At 41.4% G+C, this 16680-nt stretch overlaps 1 protein-coding gene across 2 annotated transcripts in view; it reads right to left on the bottom strand.

Moving 5' to 3' along the window:
- GAREM1 (GRB2 associated regulator of MAPK1 subtype 1) overlaps positions 1-16680 on the bottom strand; it is a 107119-nt gene that overhangs the window by 78048 nt on the left and 12391 nt on the right. Inside the window, exon 2 of one of the 2 annotated variants that reach the window (XM_056332470.1) lies at positions 1448-1588. In XM_056332470.1, coding sequence (XP_056188445.1) covers positions 1448-1588 — 141 coding nt within the window. Of the gene's footprint in view, positions 1-1447; positions 1589-16680 lie in introns of those variants that run through there. The other variant, XM_056332472.1, reaches the window with a different exon arrangement.

The following is a 16680-nucleotide window of genomic DNA, read 5'->3' as shown; positions in this document are numbered from 1 at the left end:
TATTCTGCCAACTAAATGCACACTCTTTTCCTGCATTAACATAAACAAGGAAGATATTTTTGCAGTATCTTGGGGGACAGATTTTGATTCTGCTGGTATCTATGTAAATTTACACTATGAATGAATGGAAGTATGAAGAGTCAGGAAACCCACTTAGCAGATCTTGGTTAATTGCTTTAAAAATTAAAACCAAAGCTTTAGTAAACCTATTAAGATCCAGCCTTACTTCATGCCAATAACCATTTTTTTTTCTGTTCTCCTTCTTCCAGGAATCACAGTGCGGATTTTAAAATGCATCTGCTTGAAGGAAGTGAAGTGTTTATCTGACCACAGCACTGAAGGTTATGCAGCAGCCAGGAGGTGCAAAAAGACAAAAAAAAAAAAAAAAGATTAAAAAAAGTTACATTCGGAGAATTTTAAAGCCATGTATATTATGACACTGTATGCCATCAGACCAAAGCTTTTAAATGCCCGTTAAAAAAATTAACCTTCCCAGAGTGAACTCCAAGGAGAAACAGTACATAAGAAGGCAACTGGTGTAAGTTTCATCACTGAAATAGGATGCATCACTGCAGTTGCAGCACTGGTGTGATTGAAATAAAACATTTCAGTCAGCTCTTGTACAACTTAGCACACCCTCATTGCACCAGCATCTTAAAAGAGACCTTAAGAGAGCCAAGTAGATTACTTAATTGACAACTGGCTACAGAAGACCAAGTAAAACACAATGCCCACATCTTTGCTTTGTAGCCATGGCTTGCCCTGCTCACACTTTCCAGCTTCTTCAATTTTCTGTATTTACTGCAGTAAGATAAGCACTTCCCACTCATTTAGTATTGTTCCATTCAGCCTGTGAATAAGGACATTGAGCAGTAGGAAACAGTTATTAAAAATAATTTCCTAGGAAAGTAATTTGAAATTGTAAAATAAATATGGATTAGTTGCATCATATCTGCTTGGAACAGTATTATGCATCATCCAAAAAGGCAGACGGTGACAAGGAAGTACTGAGAAGCATTAGTGTAAAACCACACTATTACAATGAAGGGTCCCTGGCTTTTAACATGGAAATATTCAAAAATCCCCTTCAGCCTGAGTACGCAATGAAGTGTAAAACCCATTCCACCTTTGATCGAACATGTCAAGGAATTTTCAAACTTTCACACTTTTGTCACCACATTCACAGATGAGAAGCACTGGCAGTTCATTATACTCAAACTGAAACCAATTCTTCTACATAGCTATGTGTTCTGTCAATGTGCCACCCAGTCCAATACTGACTTACTCCCAGGGCTACTGAATAGATGTGTCTAACATTACTAAAAAGTTAAGTCACAGACACTGGCATCAAAGACTTAGCTTCCCTCTTGTCAAACAAAGCGATCAGTGTAAGTGGTAGGCAATTCATTCTCTTTGAATTTGAATTTCAGGTCAACAATAGCTTTACCTGCATAATGTACAGGGATTTCTATCTTTGGCCCTATGACGTAGTGACCCTCCTCCAGACTGTGAGCTGTAATTGTTGTCCACTGCCGACATGAATGAATCAGAAGATAATCACTCTCTCGAAGGCCTTCTACAGTTTCTCCTGCAAAACAGAAGTAGGGTTTTTTTAAAAAACGACTTCACAGATTGCATCATGAATTAGGAAAACTTCACAACAGCAATAAGAATAATATGCTTATTTTTTTTTTTCAGATGTTTGGAGATTTAAAAATCCAATTCTACACAGTGTTTATCTTTGCAACATAAGCACTTTACCTTACAGAAAACAAACATAAAGCAAAACAACTCTGTGCATAAATACAATACCACAGAGATGTAATCCAGATTATTTACCAGTAGCTCTGGGGCTCCTTTTTCAGCTTTCTGCATAAGCAGACTTTTCATATCTCTATGTCTGCCTATCTCATTTGATATGAATACTTGAGAGCTCTTTTAGTTTTTAAATAGATGATAAAAAAGTACATTTCCATATGTTGAAAGATCACTGTCACACCACCCTACAGCCACCTGAAGCCAAATCTTGCTTATCACTATGAAGTAATTGAATATCATACACTTGCAGATACAGAGATTTCAGCTTTGTCATTCTATCCCTTTGCAAGGCACTGCTTAATTAGCCATTCCTATGCCTGTAACCTTAATCCTGCCACTTAATGAGGCAGAAAAAAAAGTACAAGTTTAACACACACTAAAGTCCTCTCAGAGATACATTCAACCAGAAGCCCCCACAGATAATGTCCAGCTCATCTTTGTAATTCCCTCTCTTGTACTCTGGTGTCTGTCAAATCCATCACAAACACAGCCAGAAATCCAGCTCTCCTTTTTAGCCCTGTCCCTACCAAATCCTCTGCATTTCTGCCGATTACTTTCCCCTCCTCCACCAGCTGCAGTGCCTGATCAGGACTGGAGTGCTTTGCCTGGCTTTCCAGCAATTGAAAGAGCCACACTAGACAGAGTACTCCAAGTGTCAGCTATACATCTCAAGCATGATATACGAACAATCTTCATAGAGCACAGCATATCACGGCAGACTGCTCTTACATACCTGCAGTCCTGCTCAGTACGTGTCTGCATTAAACACACAGAAAACAGCCTTTCTCAAGGCGTGTTTAAAACAGCCACGTGAACTTTCAGGAACACTTAGTAGATACTAAACATGGGCCAAGAATAATGAAGTTTTAAATTTCATTTTCCTTCTCTCCAACCAGCCCCCTGCAGTTACAGTAAAAAATAAAGCAAGCAGTTTAGCCCCGGAATCAAGTTGGACAAAACCCATCCCCTTCAGCTACTACAACAAACTGCATTCCCTTCACTGTCCTCCAGTATCCGTAAAAGTCAGTGGAAGAATGAGACTTCCCTCAGCCTGAAGCAGCAGACGTTTCCCCCATTCAGTCTCTGCAGTGGAGAGATACTTCCCATGGAGGTTTTTGGTTTTGTTTTTTTTCCCTTTGCCCACACCAGACAATCTTTTCCACTGTGTAGGCAATGGCTACTACACACCCCATTCCTGCCTGATTTCATGCTCCCATTCTATCAGAGAGCACCCTCCTACACAATTCACAACACAGCAACTGGTGTGTGTGAGAATTGTTAAGACTTTAAATCAGAAGAGACCATTATGACCATCTGCTCTGACACTGTCTGGCCCCAGGATTCTGCTTGTTTCCTCCAGAAACTTGGATTTGGCTAAACAGGTGTGAGACCTGCTCTGACGCAGGGAGTGCAGGTGATGGACTTCCCTGGGTCTGCTGTCCCACAGCCCGTTAAACCTTTAAAAAGTTCCTGTTTTTCACATTTGGGGCAAATATAACTGTGGGCAAACTGTTGTTATAGGGGTGTAGAGGGGGAACAGAAAAATATAAAATATCAAAAGGTATACAGAGCTCCTTAATACCAGTTATTTTTGCTCCTATGAAGGCACCATTTCCAGGTTTCCTTCCTTTGCACGGCACAGTAAGTAGCTTCTAGGTAAGCAGGACATTCCAAGAACTAGCTTCCAAGTGCTTCTTGGACCACATCCCTTGGCAGCCCAGCCAGCCAGACAGGCTGCTTAACAGCAGTTCCTGCTCCCTGGGAAGCACTACCCCTCCACCCACAGCACACTGGGATAAGGGACCTCGGAAAGCCCCTGGAAAAGTGGCAAAACCACAATGCAGTGCTGGAGAACTCTTTGGTCCCATCCATATTTTGAAGGAAATTCAGATATATTTGCTGGAGGAATCACGTATCCACTAATTTCTACCAAATCATCCGACCTCTAGGACCTCATGTTTTCTGCTCACAAGGAAACTCCTAATACATATGAAAATTATCCTCAGCTTGCTGCAACAGAGGTTTACAATTTTGGGGAAAACCACAATAGTAATATATGGTGTTATTTGAAACTTGTGTTTCAGTTCAGAGACTTACTTTCATGCTTCCTATAATCCATGGCAACAAGTAATTATTCCATCCCACAACAAACTAACACCAATGGCACCTAAGGGAAGAACTGGTATTCTACTAATTTCACTGACAGTAGCAAAGAAATTTTGAAGAAAATACAAAGCATCTCTGGTATGCTTTTTCTCTGCCTTACAATCCATAGGTATAATTTTGGAACGTTACCTAAAGGAAGGCTGGATTCTACATCCAGGACTGCAGGGAAATAATTACAGTATGGGTCACCCTCAAAGCGTCTGAGGAAATTCTCAGGAAATATTCTTAGGAATATTCTATTCTTAAGAAAACAGAGACAACTCCAGTCATGGCACACATGCCATGATCTGTTTAAGTGGTTACTCCACTAAAACTGGGTGGGACAGGTGAGTGTAAAAAGAGATTACTAAGGCAGGTCCAAGAGTGACTACATAATTAAGTCTGCAGCTGGAAGTAGCTGTATATTTTAAATAGAACCTTGGAAACCACAATTTTTCTCACACCAATTATTTGCTCTAACCAATTACATCGGAAACAGATTTCGCGCTTTGCCATGGGAGACCGAGCCGAGAAGGTGGAGTGAATGCAGTGGGGAGTTCACGGTCCCTCCGGCTCCCTCACAACAGGCAGGTCTGTCCTTACTAAGCCCTGATTTTTCCTAACTGTGAGCGAGACTGATTCCCAGGATTGCTTTATAGGAAAAGGCCCTTTGTCACCAAAGGGATTAACAGACTTGTGAAAACACCTGGCTAGTGTTTCCATGCTACGGTGCATGCAGACGCTTTCCATGCTATGGGAGGAAATACAAGGAAGAGTCAAACGTGACTGAGGACAACAGAACACGGTGATACATATGCTCTTCTTTCTTCCATTTTTCTTCTAGTCTGTCTCCCCCTGTAAGACTTGCTCCCTGCCTTTTCAAGCAGTTTCCTCCTGGAGAGGAGGACCTTTCAGGCAGGAGACACCTCTGGCATGACTCAGCTCCCAGCCCCAGCACAGCTCAGGTTTAGCCCTTTACACTTCTCTCAGCCAACCATACCTTAAAAAACAGCCACGCATATCCAATCTGTTTTTTTTTCCCGCTGCCTCGGTAACACAAGTTATGCAAGCCTTTCATTAATCACATTTTAACTACGTGGGAGAGAACTCGGCAGTCCTCACATCCACCAACTATGCAACTTGGTTCTCACCTATTCAACATACTCCTACACTGCTGCTTACACAAAAATCAGACGCCATAAGAAAACAGAGAACACAGGCCACTCATCTTCAGTAACAGTTTTGTCTCTTATGATCAAATATGGATTAGCTCTATCTTCTCACCCTCTCCTCCCCACCCCACATACCCGCAGTATAATTAAACCACTACAAAGAATCTACAGGCAAATACTTGCATTGTTTTCTTTCCCCCAAATAAAAGTCAGAGAAGCAATGAACTATCACATGCAATTCTCCACCCTTCCTCAAGTTGCCTTCCTCTTTCCAAAACATGAGTCAAGTTTATTCATACTATTGCCTGAGACTAAGAAACCCATGATTCGCTAACAGCACCTAAACAAAGCACCAACACCCATCCTTGCCTGACAGTAAAAGCGTCATACCGCTGAACTGAAATATCAGCCCGTATGTTCCTACACAAGCTGTCTTCCTAAAAGCACTCTGACCATGACCAGTATTGGGGCTACTTCATCATGCATCATGAAAGCAGCACTGCAACAGCTATTCATGTGTTCACTGCAAATAAGATGTCTTACCATTTTTTAATTACATGATCCATTTCTATACAATTCCTAAAAAACTCAAAAATTGCAAACCTCTCCCTTGTTGAAGGGCAGTTGCAGAGGGAATGCTGACCATGAAAGAAAAAAAGTAATTGCTTAATCGAGTCCCATGCTTATTAAATACCACCTACATTAAATGCCAATACTTCTTTAATAATTTTTTCCAGTTCCAAAACTGGATCATCCACATTTGGCAAACCTTGGCTCTGTCACTGTAAACACTCCAGCCTCCAACTAACAACTGTAGTATGACTGGGAGCAGGATACTTCAATCTGCAAGTTCTGAGATGAATTTCTGTTTTCATTTGCAGTTTTTAAGAGCCAGAGAAAACAGAGGTTGGCTATGCACAGGGACCAAGTTTATACATGGCGATGCTGCAGCACAGAAGGGAAGCTCATTTCTTTGGAGGCAAGCAGTGACTTCCCTGCAGGTTATGGCCACTGCTTACTTTCTAAAGACACACACTGGTTGGTTGGGGGGGGGGGGGGTTTGGTATTTTTTTTTTTTAAGTTTAGCATTTCACAGTTTTCAACTGTCTGGGGTAAAGTCTCAGGGGTAGAACTGAAGACCACTCCAGTTTTGAGGGGTCTGAGCGCTCCCACCTCTTCTTCACTCCCTTCTGGATCAACCTTCACTGCCTTCTAGATCAACAATTAAAGCTTGGCCCATTACAGTCCACAAAAGACAATTCACACAAGTTCCACATATTCTGGTTTGCCAAAGAAGCAATGACTTAACACCAACACCTGAAGAAAAATCATGAAGCAAATGAAAAAAGAAAAAAAAGAGCCCACAACTTTTAAGGTTCTCCTCCTAGTATTGAGAAACTAATGTTCAAGTGACTGCAAAATGTGCAGAGCAAAATGACTCATTCAAATAAGCAGTGGTCTACAGGAGTATAAACACTTTATAATGCCACACACTGTCATCTTGGCTAAGAGTTTGCATCATTGCCTTAAAGCATAAGGTTTGCGTCTGGAGACATTAAAATAGTAGGTCATGAGCAATTCGGAGAAAAAGAAGTCAACACATGCAAGGTTCCAGCAACATAACAGATACCATTTACACACGCCAGATGTATTAGATACCATCTCCTCCTGCCAGGAAGATGGCTACGGAGACATTCCTCTCATCTCATTCATCACAGAAGACTGGAAAGTGAGCTTAGCCCTGTCCCTTGCACATCAGTTCAAGCATGCAGAATTTCTTCTTCCTGGAATAAAAAGACTGACAGAAAAGAGCTAGGAGCTCATGAGAAACTTAAGATGGCTTTTGTGAAATAGCTAGTGAATATGCCCACAAAACTCCAGGGAAAAGGGTCATGACTTCAGGCCATGTGTTTTGATTAAGCCTGAACACCATCTGCATGCAAGGTAACAGATGCTGTACAATTAAGTGCATCACCCGGCCTGCCTTGGTCAGTTAAGTAGGTGGTGGGTTTAATTATTCCATCTAATGTTTCACAGTTGCATAACGTCATTACATAACAAAGTCTCAGCTACATTAAAAAAGCATTTCAGTGGGTGCTCAAGCCAGGTACCTACAAAATCACGCAAATTAATAACTTCAAGTTTATCCCCGCTCGGGCTTGCACCAACATTTGTGAGGAATGAAGGGTTAATTTGTGGAACAGCAAAAAGAAGTGGCTGTCTGGTCAGGTGAGCATGTCTGCTGTGAAATAACTACAAAGAACTGTCAGTAAGTGGCTAGTGTTACAAGGGAAGACTAGCCACCAAGGTTTATTTTACAGCAACTGGAAGATAAGAGAAAGCAGAATGATTAGAAGCTGGAAGAAAGAAGTGAGGTTCTTACTTATTTATCATGCTGTCATTGTACTGAGGAGCCTTACTTACAGAGTATCTGCTTCACTGGACCTTCCCTAGTTGAGGACCAAACCAGCCATGCATTAAGATATACCATAATATTATCTTTCCACATCACGAAAAACAAAGCACAGCCCCAGCCAGTATGAATTGAATTTATATTCTACTGTTAAAAAAGACAACCAACAGCTCCTCCCCCCCAAAAAAAAAGAACAACCTAAAATAAACAAAAAAGACTGACCAAAGAAAAGACAGTATTATGGACTTCATGGGTCTGTACAAAGAGATGTTTCAGGTCAGCGGGAGGTCACACTGCTAGCACAAATACAAATGCCAGCGCTGCTTTTCCATTCCAAAAGAAGGAATCTACAATACAGTACAAGAGTCAACTAATAAAAGCTATCTTGGGTTTTGGAAAGGCAATCTTGAGTTTCTGCAAACACTAATCACATAGCTCTCACACAGGTAACACCTTAACAGGAATTAGATTTCTTTTCATTTTATTGGAAGATTCACAGCCCATAGAAGTTGAAGCCAAGGCCTCCTCTCAGCACAGAAGCTCAGGGGGTCCCCATCTAAAGTGGGGAGCCCAGGGTCTAGCACTGATGAGACAGCACACCTGAAGAGACCACACACAGGTCAGAAACACCCAGCTGTGCAGTGAGCATCTACCAGCTGCAGGCATTGCACACACTAACTTCAGCCTCCTTGGCAACGAGGGTCTGTGAGCATCACAGGTACCTGCAAGCCTTTCCAAAGTAGGCTTTGTGGTATCATCAGGTGTTAAAACCAGGCTGGGTACCACAGCATCCTTTTGCCTTTAAAAAAAAATAAAAGAAAATTCAGGGGCATTCTTATCTGGGAATCTGTGTTTCCTTTCACTGCTGGGCTCATCCTTTACACAATCTTCAAAGAGCTCCCAACACTTTGGTTCTTGTTCAGCCACTTGGTTGTTTGGACTTCTGACCTCTTAAAATACAAGACAACAAAAACCAAGGCTTAACCACCCACAAAAAAAGCCAGCAGACAGTAACTCCTTGCTCCAAGTTAACCAAAACAAGTAAGCCAAAAAAGATGAAGATGTACGCCAGACTACATCACAAAAGATTTTTCACTGTTAACTTCAGTTTGGTCTCATTTGATGCAGGGACGCAAGGAAGCATCATTAGCACCTCAAGAAGCACTGCACCGCGTACGTTCCTTTTTTGTTAGTAAGAGTACAAGTTCTTTGAAAAACATACACAAAAAATTACTATAACTCTTAGCACGGGCAATAGGCTACTGGAAGAGAACTCCAAGTAGTCCATTTTCCAATACCTTTGAGGCTTAGCATCTATTTTTATTAGAGTCTGAATTCAAAGAGCAGTATGAATTCTTACACTTATGGGACAGGACTGTGCTCCTAAATAACCCTCTCTGGTTTTAATATATGCAACAGAGGAGAAACAAAAGAAATGAGTATGTGACAACTCTGTAGAAGACAAACAATAGATTACATTCGTTTATCAAATACCTGCAGTATGGTCATATATGACCATCTGACAGCAGTTGTCATCTAGGGGAGGAAAGGAACAAGTGGGCAAATGCTCTTTTTCCCTTAGAAGCACAGACTTCATCTGAAGTCAATGAGTGGTTTTGCTGTTTCAAGCAGATTGAAACTGCAACAGTGCACAGGACAGCTTCCATCTGACCTCCCATCAACCACGATGCCACCAACATACAATCCTTCACCTCCAGCACTCAGTTGTATTACCACAGCAACATCCCACTGGCAGAGCAAATGCCTCTTCTCCTACAGATCATTCTGCTAATACTTATAATACGCTAATACTTTTATAATGCCGAGTTTAGAATTTTCATTTTAAGGGAAGAAACACAAAGTTGTTCTTAAGTCTGAATATTCAAATATGGACAATTTATTTTATTTTATTATTATTTAACAGGTCATGCAACCTCTCCTCATGACAAATAACTCCTACCTGAACTCTGAGGGAGAGTAGAGAGAGGAAATCAATGTGGTTTTTTTCCCCATGCATGCTGCATCTCACTCCAGAGTATCTGTTGGGTATTTATCTGTGAAGACATACCTCAAAGAACATCAAAGACTAATAAATACTAAATCAGGGTGGTTTGCTTGCTTAAGTTTTGGCATTGTACTTGGTTACTGAGTCAAATCTCAATGAGCTGTTCAGCCTGCCAGTGTTATTTCTTCTGCAAAAATAAAACTTGCACTCATCCATGCTGGAGGTCAGAGGAAAAAGTTCATTAGGAGAACATCTGAATTTTCCAGTTTGAAGGAACAATGGGAATTTTCATGGAAAAAAATTAAATCCCTGTAACGTTTCTTCACAAAGGAAGGAAACCCCGAGAAATCTTTTGTTACACAAAGAGCCCCACTTGTAGCAACATTAATGAACATCAGAACTACATGGATTGAAAATTTTATGGGGTTTTTTTGTCACTGTGACTGAACAGATGCTTGAAAGAGTTACTCTTGCACAAAACGCCTAATGGGAGAGAAGTAAGAACACGTAACTGCAGAAAACACTACTACTAGTGATGAAAAACCTCCTTTGAAAGCCTCTCCATGTTATCAGTCTCACTTTGTCATTCCATACAGACACAAAAAAAGGTTGCTAACAAAAAAAAATATCTAGCAGATTAAATTTCCTTGTTTAAAGAAAAGCAAAACAACTTGCATGGGGGTGTATCATACAAAGTCTAAATACAGACTGCCAGTGAGTTAAAAGGGTAAATATTCTAACTTCTAGGAGCAAATATTGTAGTTTCTAGGAGCAAGATGGAAAAAAAAAAAATCAACCAAAACAAACCCAACCCACATTAAAATTTAAACATCTCAGGGCTATAAAATGTAGTGTACTAAATTTTTAATTTAAAATGGACAGATTCATTAGGAAAGCCTGACCGTGGTCTCATCTGACTGTCTGTGTCTGAACATGGTGGAAAAGATGAAAGCAGAGGGCTCTGCCCTTAGGTACACAACATTTTGAACTTGCAACACAAAGACGTGGAAAAAAATTGCAGTTTTATCTAGGACTGTTGATAATCAACCACAGTTTTCAGTTTCCCTTCTTCCTTCTCAATTTCCCAAGCAGTTTAAAATATGTGCTTCTGTTTAGTTGTTCCATTCCTGCAGCACATTTATTTGTGCTGATTCCTATTATCTAGATCAACTAGTATTTCTGTCAGGATTCAAACTGCAATCAAACACACTGACTCTCCAAAGAAATATTGATTTGAACTTCTGTCAACTGCATGGACCCCACATCTTTCAGTGGATGAAAAGCTTCCCTGACAGCATAAGGTTTCATACTCATTTTGATTGTAAGACAACTTATATTCTTCCTTTGTTTGCCAAAAGCAAGAAAAGGGAAGAAGTTGCAACTAAAGCAGGGAAGATCAGGCAAAATGAGTTGAAAATCTTGTGTGCTGTCTCTCAAATTAAGATTCAACCAGTTGCTTCAGACTTGCTTTTTACATTACAAAAGAGTTGTTTGTTTTTTTTTTTTTAAAGGGAGTTTTAAAATGTTATATATATATATATAATTTTTTTCTTAATGTTTTTATTAGAGCCACAGGAGAGCCCAGGCATTGAAGCCAGCTCAGGCTGTGCGTCAAGTTTACCAAGAGTTTTGGACTGCCTCTTTGGCACTTTGCTGCAGACATCATGTAAGATGTGCCCAGGAGAATCATCCAACCCCGTCCAGCCCAGACTGAGACACTCAGCTGCCCAAAACTGCTCATCTGCAGCAAAGGCTGTTAGGACCAACTACTGTTGTCTCAGCCTTGGATGGTGGAAGGAGAGACACTGAATATTCTCACAGCTTCAGGAAGAGCTGAGCAAGATGCATCTACCCATGAAATAGCTTGTCCAGGATTAAGCCTCTCCCCACTGTACACCTTTTCCCTTGGATGAAACACAACTGTTGCTGTTTACAGTTGGCCATGCTGCAACCATTTTCAGTTGTGTCCGAATGACAGGGCACATCACCCTCAGACTGCCCAACATCACTACTTGCAGTACATTGTGCATTAATATAACCCTCCAGCCTCACTGTACTGTGATCAAACTTTGCTCTGGATGACCATTAAATATTTCACAATCAAGAGAAAGGAGATAAGGCTTTATTTCTGCAATTTCCAATCCCTCTGCAAAAGCCTGATACAATCAAATTACTTCAATCCAACTGATGCTGAACTCAAGCTATCACCCATTAATACCTAACAAGGGAGCAGAGACTCCCATCCCCCTATTCTTTTTATGCCTGCCAGCAAGAAGACAGATTTATTTCCTTAGGATTAGCATTTTGCTATTGGAATGACTAGATATACCAGTACTGTTGCAAGAAATCAGCATAAACCATAATCTTGTTACAAGGCTATGGGACAGATTAATCCACAGAAAAATCCAGTTTGTTCCAAGACAAGCTTTGCTCTAGCTGCAAACACACAGAGACAGCATCCCAGCGAGTCTTCAAAACAACCTGTCTGACCTACTGCAGGGAAGAGGAGCACAAATATTTTAAACACTAAGTGGAATGAATTCTGGTGCCACTGGTGGTAAATGCACTGCCAACTTTAGTAATCTCGCAGTTGAAAGCATCTTGCTTTCTTTGTCTTCATCAGAAAACTAGTAAAAAAAAAACCCAACAAAACAAGAGTAACAACACAGATTTCATTGAGCTGTGTTTGTGTTTGTTTCAAGCCTTCAGAACAAGCATCCTGGAACGAGAAACCTTACTTTTTATGAACTCAAGCCAAAACATCTCTTTCAACACAAACTGGTCTCCACCCCCACACAGGGGGGTGGGGCCGGGAATCCTGCAAATCTTAACATTTACATTCCAAAACACAGTAACTTTCTGCTGCTATCATAATTACTCTTCTTATTAGTGCTGAGTATCACCAGATGTAACTGCAGCTTTGCTGCATCCTCACAACAGATTTAGCTGTAGGACTGATCCAACAGAACAGTCAATCATCATGGTTAGTCACAAACTACCCTGGAAAGTCTCAGCAATTCTTTCAACTACTCCAATACCCTGCAACATGTTGAATAGTGCCAACTATTTATTGTGGTATCTTATATTTGAAGGAAAAAAATAATCTAAAAAATTTCTTAGAATCACACAATTAATTAAAAGTTTTCTGGTTTCCAAGTCACCTAGGATTAGCAATCCAAAGTATTAAGAATAAGAGCAAGGAACACTAAGTTTAACTGCACTTAAAATGATCACAGATTAGAAATATTGAGAAGGAGAATGATAAATAACTTTTCATTGCATGGAAGAGAGGTTCCAGCCTTGTTTAGTGTTACCATAGAGAGGGAAAGGAATTTTTACATTGGTTTCATGTTTAGTTTATTTTCCATTTTGAATTCTCCTGGCCAAAGTCAGGTGAAAAAAATAATAATTATAGTATTTCTCTGCCCTGTGCAATCAAGGCACCAGGTCTGGAAACGAGGAATTTAAAAGAGTAGCTTTCATAAGCAGCTTGATAGGTATGGATAAAGAGAATGACAGTACTACCTGACCAAAAGAAAAACACAGCGGTAATGAGACTTTTGAGCGGCCTGCTGCCATCCAAATCAGCTCATTTAAATACTTCATTAAGAGAGCTGAGATTTTCTTTCATTAGAGGCAAGCATTCCTCATGCTAGAAAGCTCCTGCTCAGGTGCATCTATAAATACTCTGAGCTCTGCTGGACAATACGCTTCCAAGAGCTGTTTAGCATTAGGTGCCTACCTAGCTGGAGAAGTTTAATACTTGGGAGTATTATATATATTAATATATATTAATAAATGGGAGGTCAGCATTCAGCATTGCACTACGTGCTTTTACTGGCTTCCTGTTTATTGCCAAGCACAGATACAGAACAGTTGCTTTAACTGACAAAACTGAAGGAAGCTGCGCACCTTAGCTGCTACAAAAGTCATGTCTCCCCACATGCAGTGGTTGGGAGTCTTGTCAGGGAAGTCTGGCTAAAGCTCCCCAGACTCAGGATGCCGATGAAGAAAATTTTAACCCTACCAACCTCATGGATTTAAGGCCTAGAATCTGATTCTAGATTGCCCTGGCAGACAGAGAAGCAGCCTATTCATTCAGACTTCCTGGGCACAGCATAAGAGCTGGGGAGCTCTCATTGACAATTATTTATAATTAGATGATATTTTAAAATAGCATCCAAGTAAACATGCTCAGTCCTCTCATTATATATCCCAAGTCCTAAAGAGACACTACGTTGCTTTGTGTTGCACAGCAGTGATCCCTGTTTGAACTTGGGGCATCTGGGGTAAGCTCCCAATTAAAAATAAAGCTGCCCAAATGCAGGAGCTGCTCAAGCATAGTTTTCTTTGGCTTTGAAAGAACTCACCATTACACTTCAATTTGTCTCTGATTTTTGGTGCAGCCTGGGTTAAGGACAGAATCAAAACAGCTGGAAGCGAGCAAAAGTTCAGCTCTGCTCAGAGGTTAGGTTGCCACCTGTCTGCTTGCCCAGTGGCCTGGCCCATCTCCCCATGCCCTCATAGACATTGCAGACACTAACTGGTCGTGCACACGTGGCACCTGCTTGCTGGGGCTGCTGTTGCCTTTGCATTTGAGCTGTGTGTCTGTCCTACCCTTTCAGCTCAACCTGGAAAAATTTGAGTATCACTAATAAGAGGGTAACGCCTCTTCAAACATGGGCTGACTGCACACACAACAGAAATTTTAGATGTTCAACTGTAGTAAGGCACCTGCTTGGTTACATCCTGGTACAGGAAGAGCATCTGAGCAATATGGGAATACTAACACGAGGAATGCAATCAAAGCTGCACCTAATTCTTTTCTGATCAAGAACGGTCCTAACCCTGAATGCAATTTATTTTCATTGCTTCAGAGAAATCTACACTTCAACTGTAAGGTATAAAAAGAATACCTTTCTTTTTAATAAAACATAAGGGATACATGAATAATATCCCTTTCATAATATTTTTATCTTCTTTAGAAGACAAAAGCTAAAACCAAAACTCCTCCTGTGAAGAGGAAAGCTTCTACTGGTGAGCAGCATGCAGAACACAGAATGAAGAAAAGCCCATCATGCCTCACTTTCCCCTTGAGGGCACATTTATCTTTGCCCACAGGCCACTTGGTCTTAAGATATTCTGTTATACATTGACAGGCACCCAAATGATATTTGACAGTGCAACCCATAAAACACACAACAAAAATGATCTTTTCCTCCAGCTTGCCCTACATTCTGCTGCAGCGGTGCTGCAGCTTTGCTGTTTGTCTACAGCCACATCCTGGCTACAATGACTGCAGCAACACCCATGCAGCCAGTCACATCTCCTGTTTTCCTATGGAATCCTATCATCTCTCCGAGTCACATATACACCAATGCTTTCTATATTTTCCTGCTATGTGTATAATGTAGCTTTACATTTGGAGACTAAGACAGAAAAAAAGTCTGACCATAATGAAAATACATGCTTGCAACTGAAATAAGACTTTAGATATTACCCAATGTGTGTGGTTATGCCCCCCTTCAAAGAGAAAAAGGGGCTTTTTGACCTTTTAGTAAATAGAAGCCTGAACAAAACCGTTAAGAAAGAAGCAGTAATAATTTTGTGTTTTGGAAACCAGTCTTCCAACGAGGATATATACTCAACGTTCTCCTTCTGGCTACTCACATTGTGTAACAAACGGACAAGGATGACTATTATTCTTACAAATACAGAGCCTCTCCAGTCACTTTCTGTAAGTCGAGCAAGCAGTCAGTGCTGACTGACAAAAGGAAGCATTACATGCAAAGCCTACCAATTCACGTCTGAGTCCTGCCAGCAAAACTCCCTTTACTGAAGTTAAACAAAACAGCACGTCAACAGCAAAGTGTAAGACTCCAGAGAGGGAGACCCCATGTTATCTACACTAATATAAACCACCTACCTCTCTGCAGTGAAACCCAGAACGTCTGTCTCCTTCCAACCAGTTGCAGTTCCAATTTCTGGTCTCAATGACCAGAAACTTTCAAGTCCCTACAAAATTCCCTGCTTGTTTTTCAATTCTGGTAGCACACACACAACTGTCACTCCTGGTATGTGCACAGCCAAGCATTATGCTGCTGTCTGGACCAAGAAACACCCCGATCTCCTTCAAGTGGGGGGGGGGGAGGACCGACCAGGGCATGGAGGGAAAAGACCAACCAGAGCACGGAGGGATGGAGAAGCAAGAAGTGCAAGAAGTTGGAGGACAGGACAAGAAAACAAACAGCAACGTGCCAGTAATGCTGGAAGAGGTGAAAGGAAGGACTACCCTACCTGAAGGCAAGAAAGGATAACAGAAAAACAGGAGCTCCTTGCACCACTCCATTCTGCTACTGCTAGGCAGTACCGGGTGTTTTACCTTACAGCAACCTTGGAAATGACTGCAGATAACTTGCAACTACTGAAAGCCCACAGGTGCAGGACAGTAGCCTGAGGGATGGACTGCATGATGCAGACTGGAGCCAAGGTCTCCCTGAAGCCAACCATGCCCAGAAATGGTCCGCTGAAAGACGCAACAGAAAAGATGGACAAGAAGAAAACATCTGTGTACATGTGTTCCCCCCGCAACACACTTAGGTAAAAAGTTTCCTTTATCTCCCTGCCCGTCTTCTGCCTTTCATCTCCAAAACGATGAGGTGCCAGGAAGCAACAAGAATAGTCAGTGCTTGCTTTTAGTGGGGCAAGTAAATAAAACTGTCAGTTGGAAGAACAGTAACAACTGCAAACAGAAAAACGAACACACGGGAAGGGCTATCTGAGCATTTCTGGATTACTTTGAGACAGTTCCTGGAAGTAATTTAGTAACTGAGTATTTAGACTGTGTAACTCTTACAAACCCAGCTGCAAGGCAAGCGTGCAGTTCCAGTCCGGCAGCCTTCAGCTTCAGCTTCAGCGCTGGGCACCGTCCACGGCAGCATGGCGAGGGGGGATGCTCAGGCAAGGCCAGCAGGCGCAATTTTGAAATGATTGCTCAGGCAGACGCAGGGACCTTCCTCCACCCGTACCTTCAGGTCAGTCTTGGGCACAGAGTGTCTTACTTCAGGACAGCATGAATAAGCAGTTTAGGGTGGTTCACCTCTTAGACTTGCTCCAACTAGCTCATA

This window comes from Falco biarmicus, chromosome 3, assembly GCF_023638135.1.
Source record: "Falco biarmicus isolate bFalBia1 chromosome 3, bFalBia1.pri, whole genome shotgun sequence".
Classification (NCBI taxonomy): Eukaryota; Metazoa; Chordata; class Aves; order Falconiformes; family Falconidae; genus Falco; species Falco biarmicus.
Note: the sequence above shows the minus strand (reverse complement) of the source record. Positions and strands in the feature narration are given on the sequence as shown.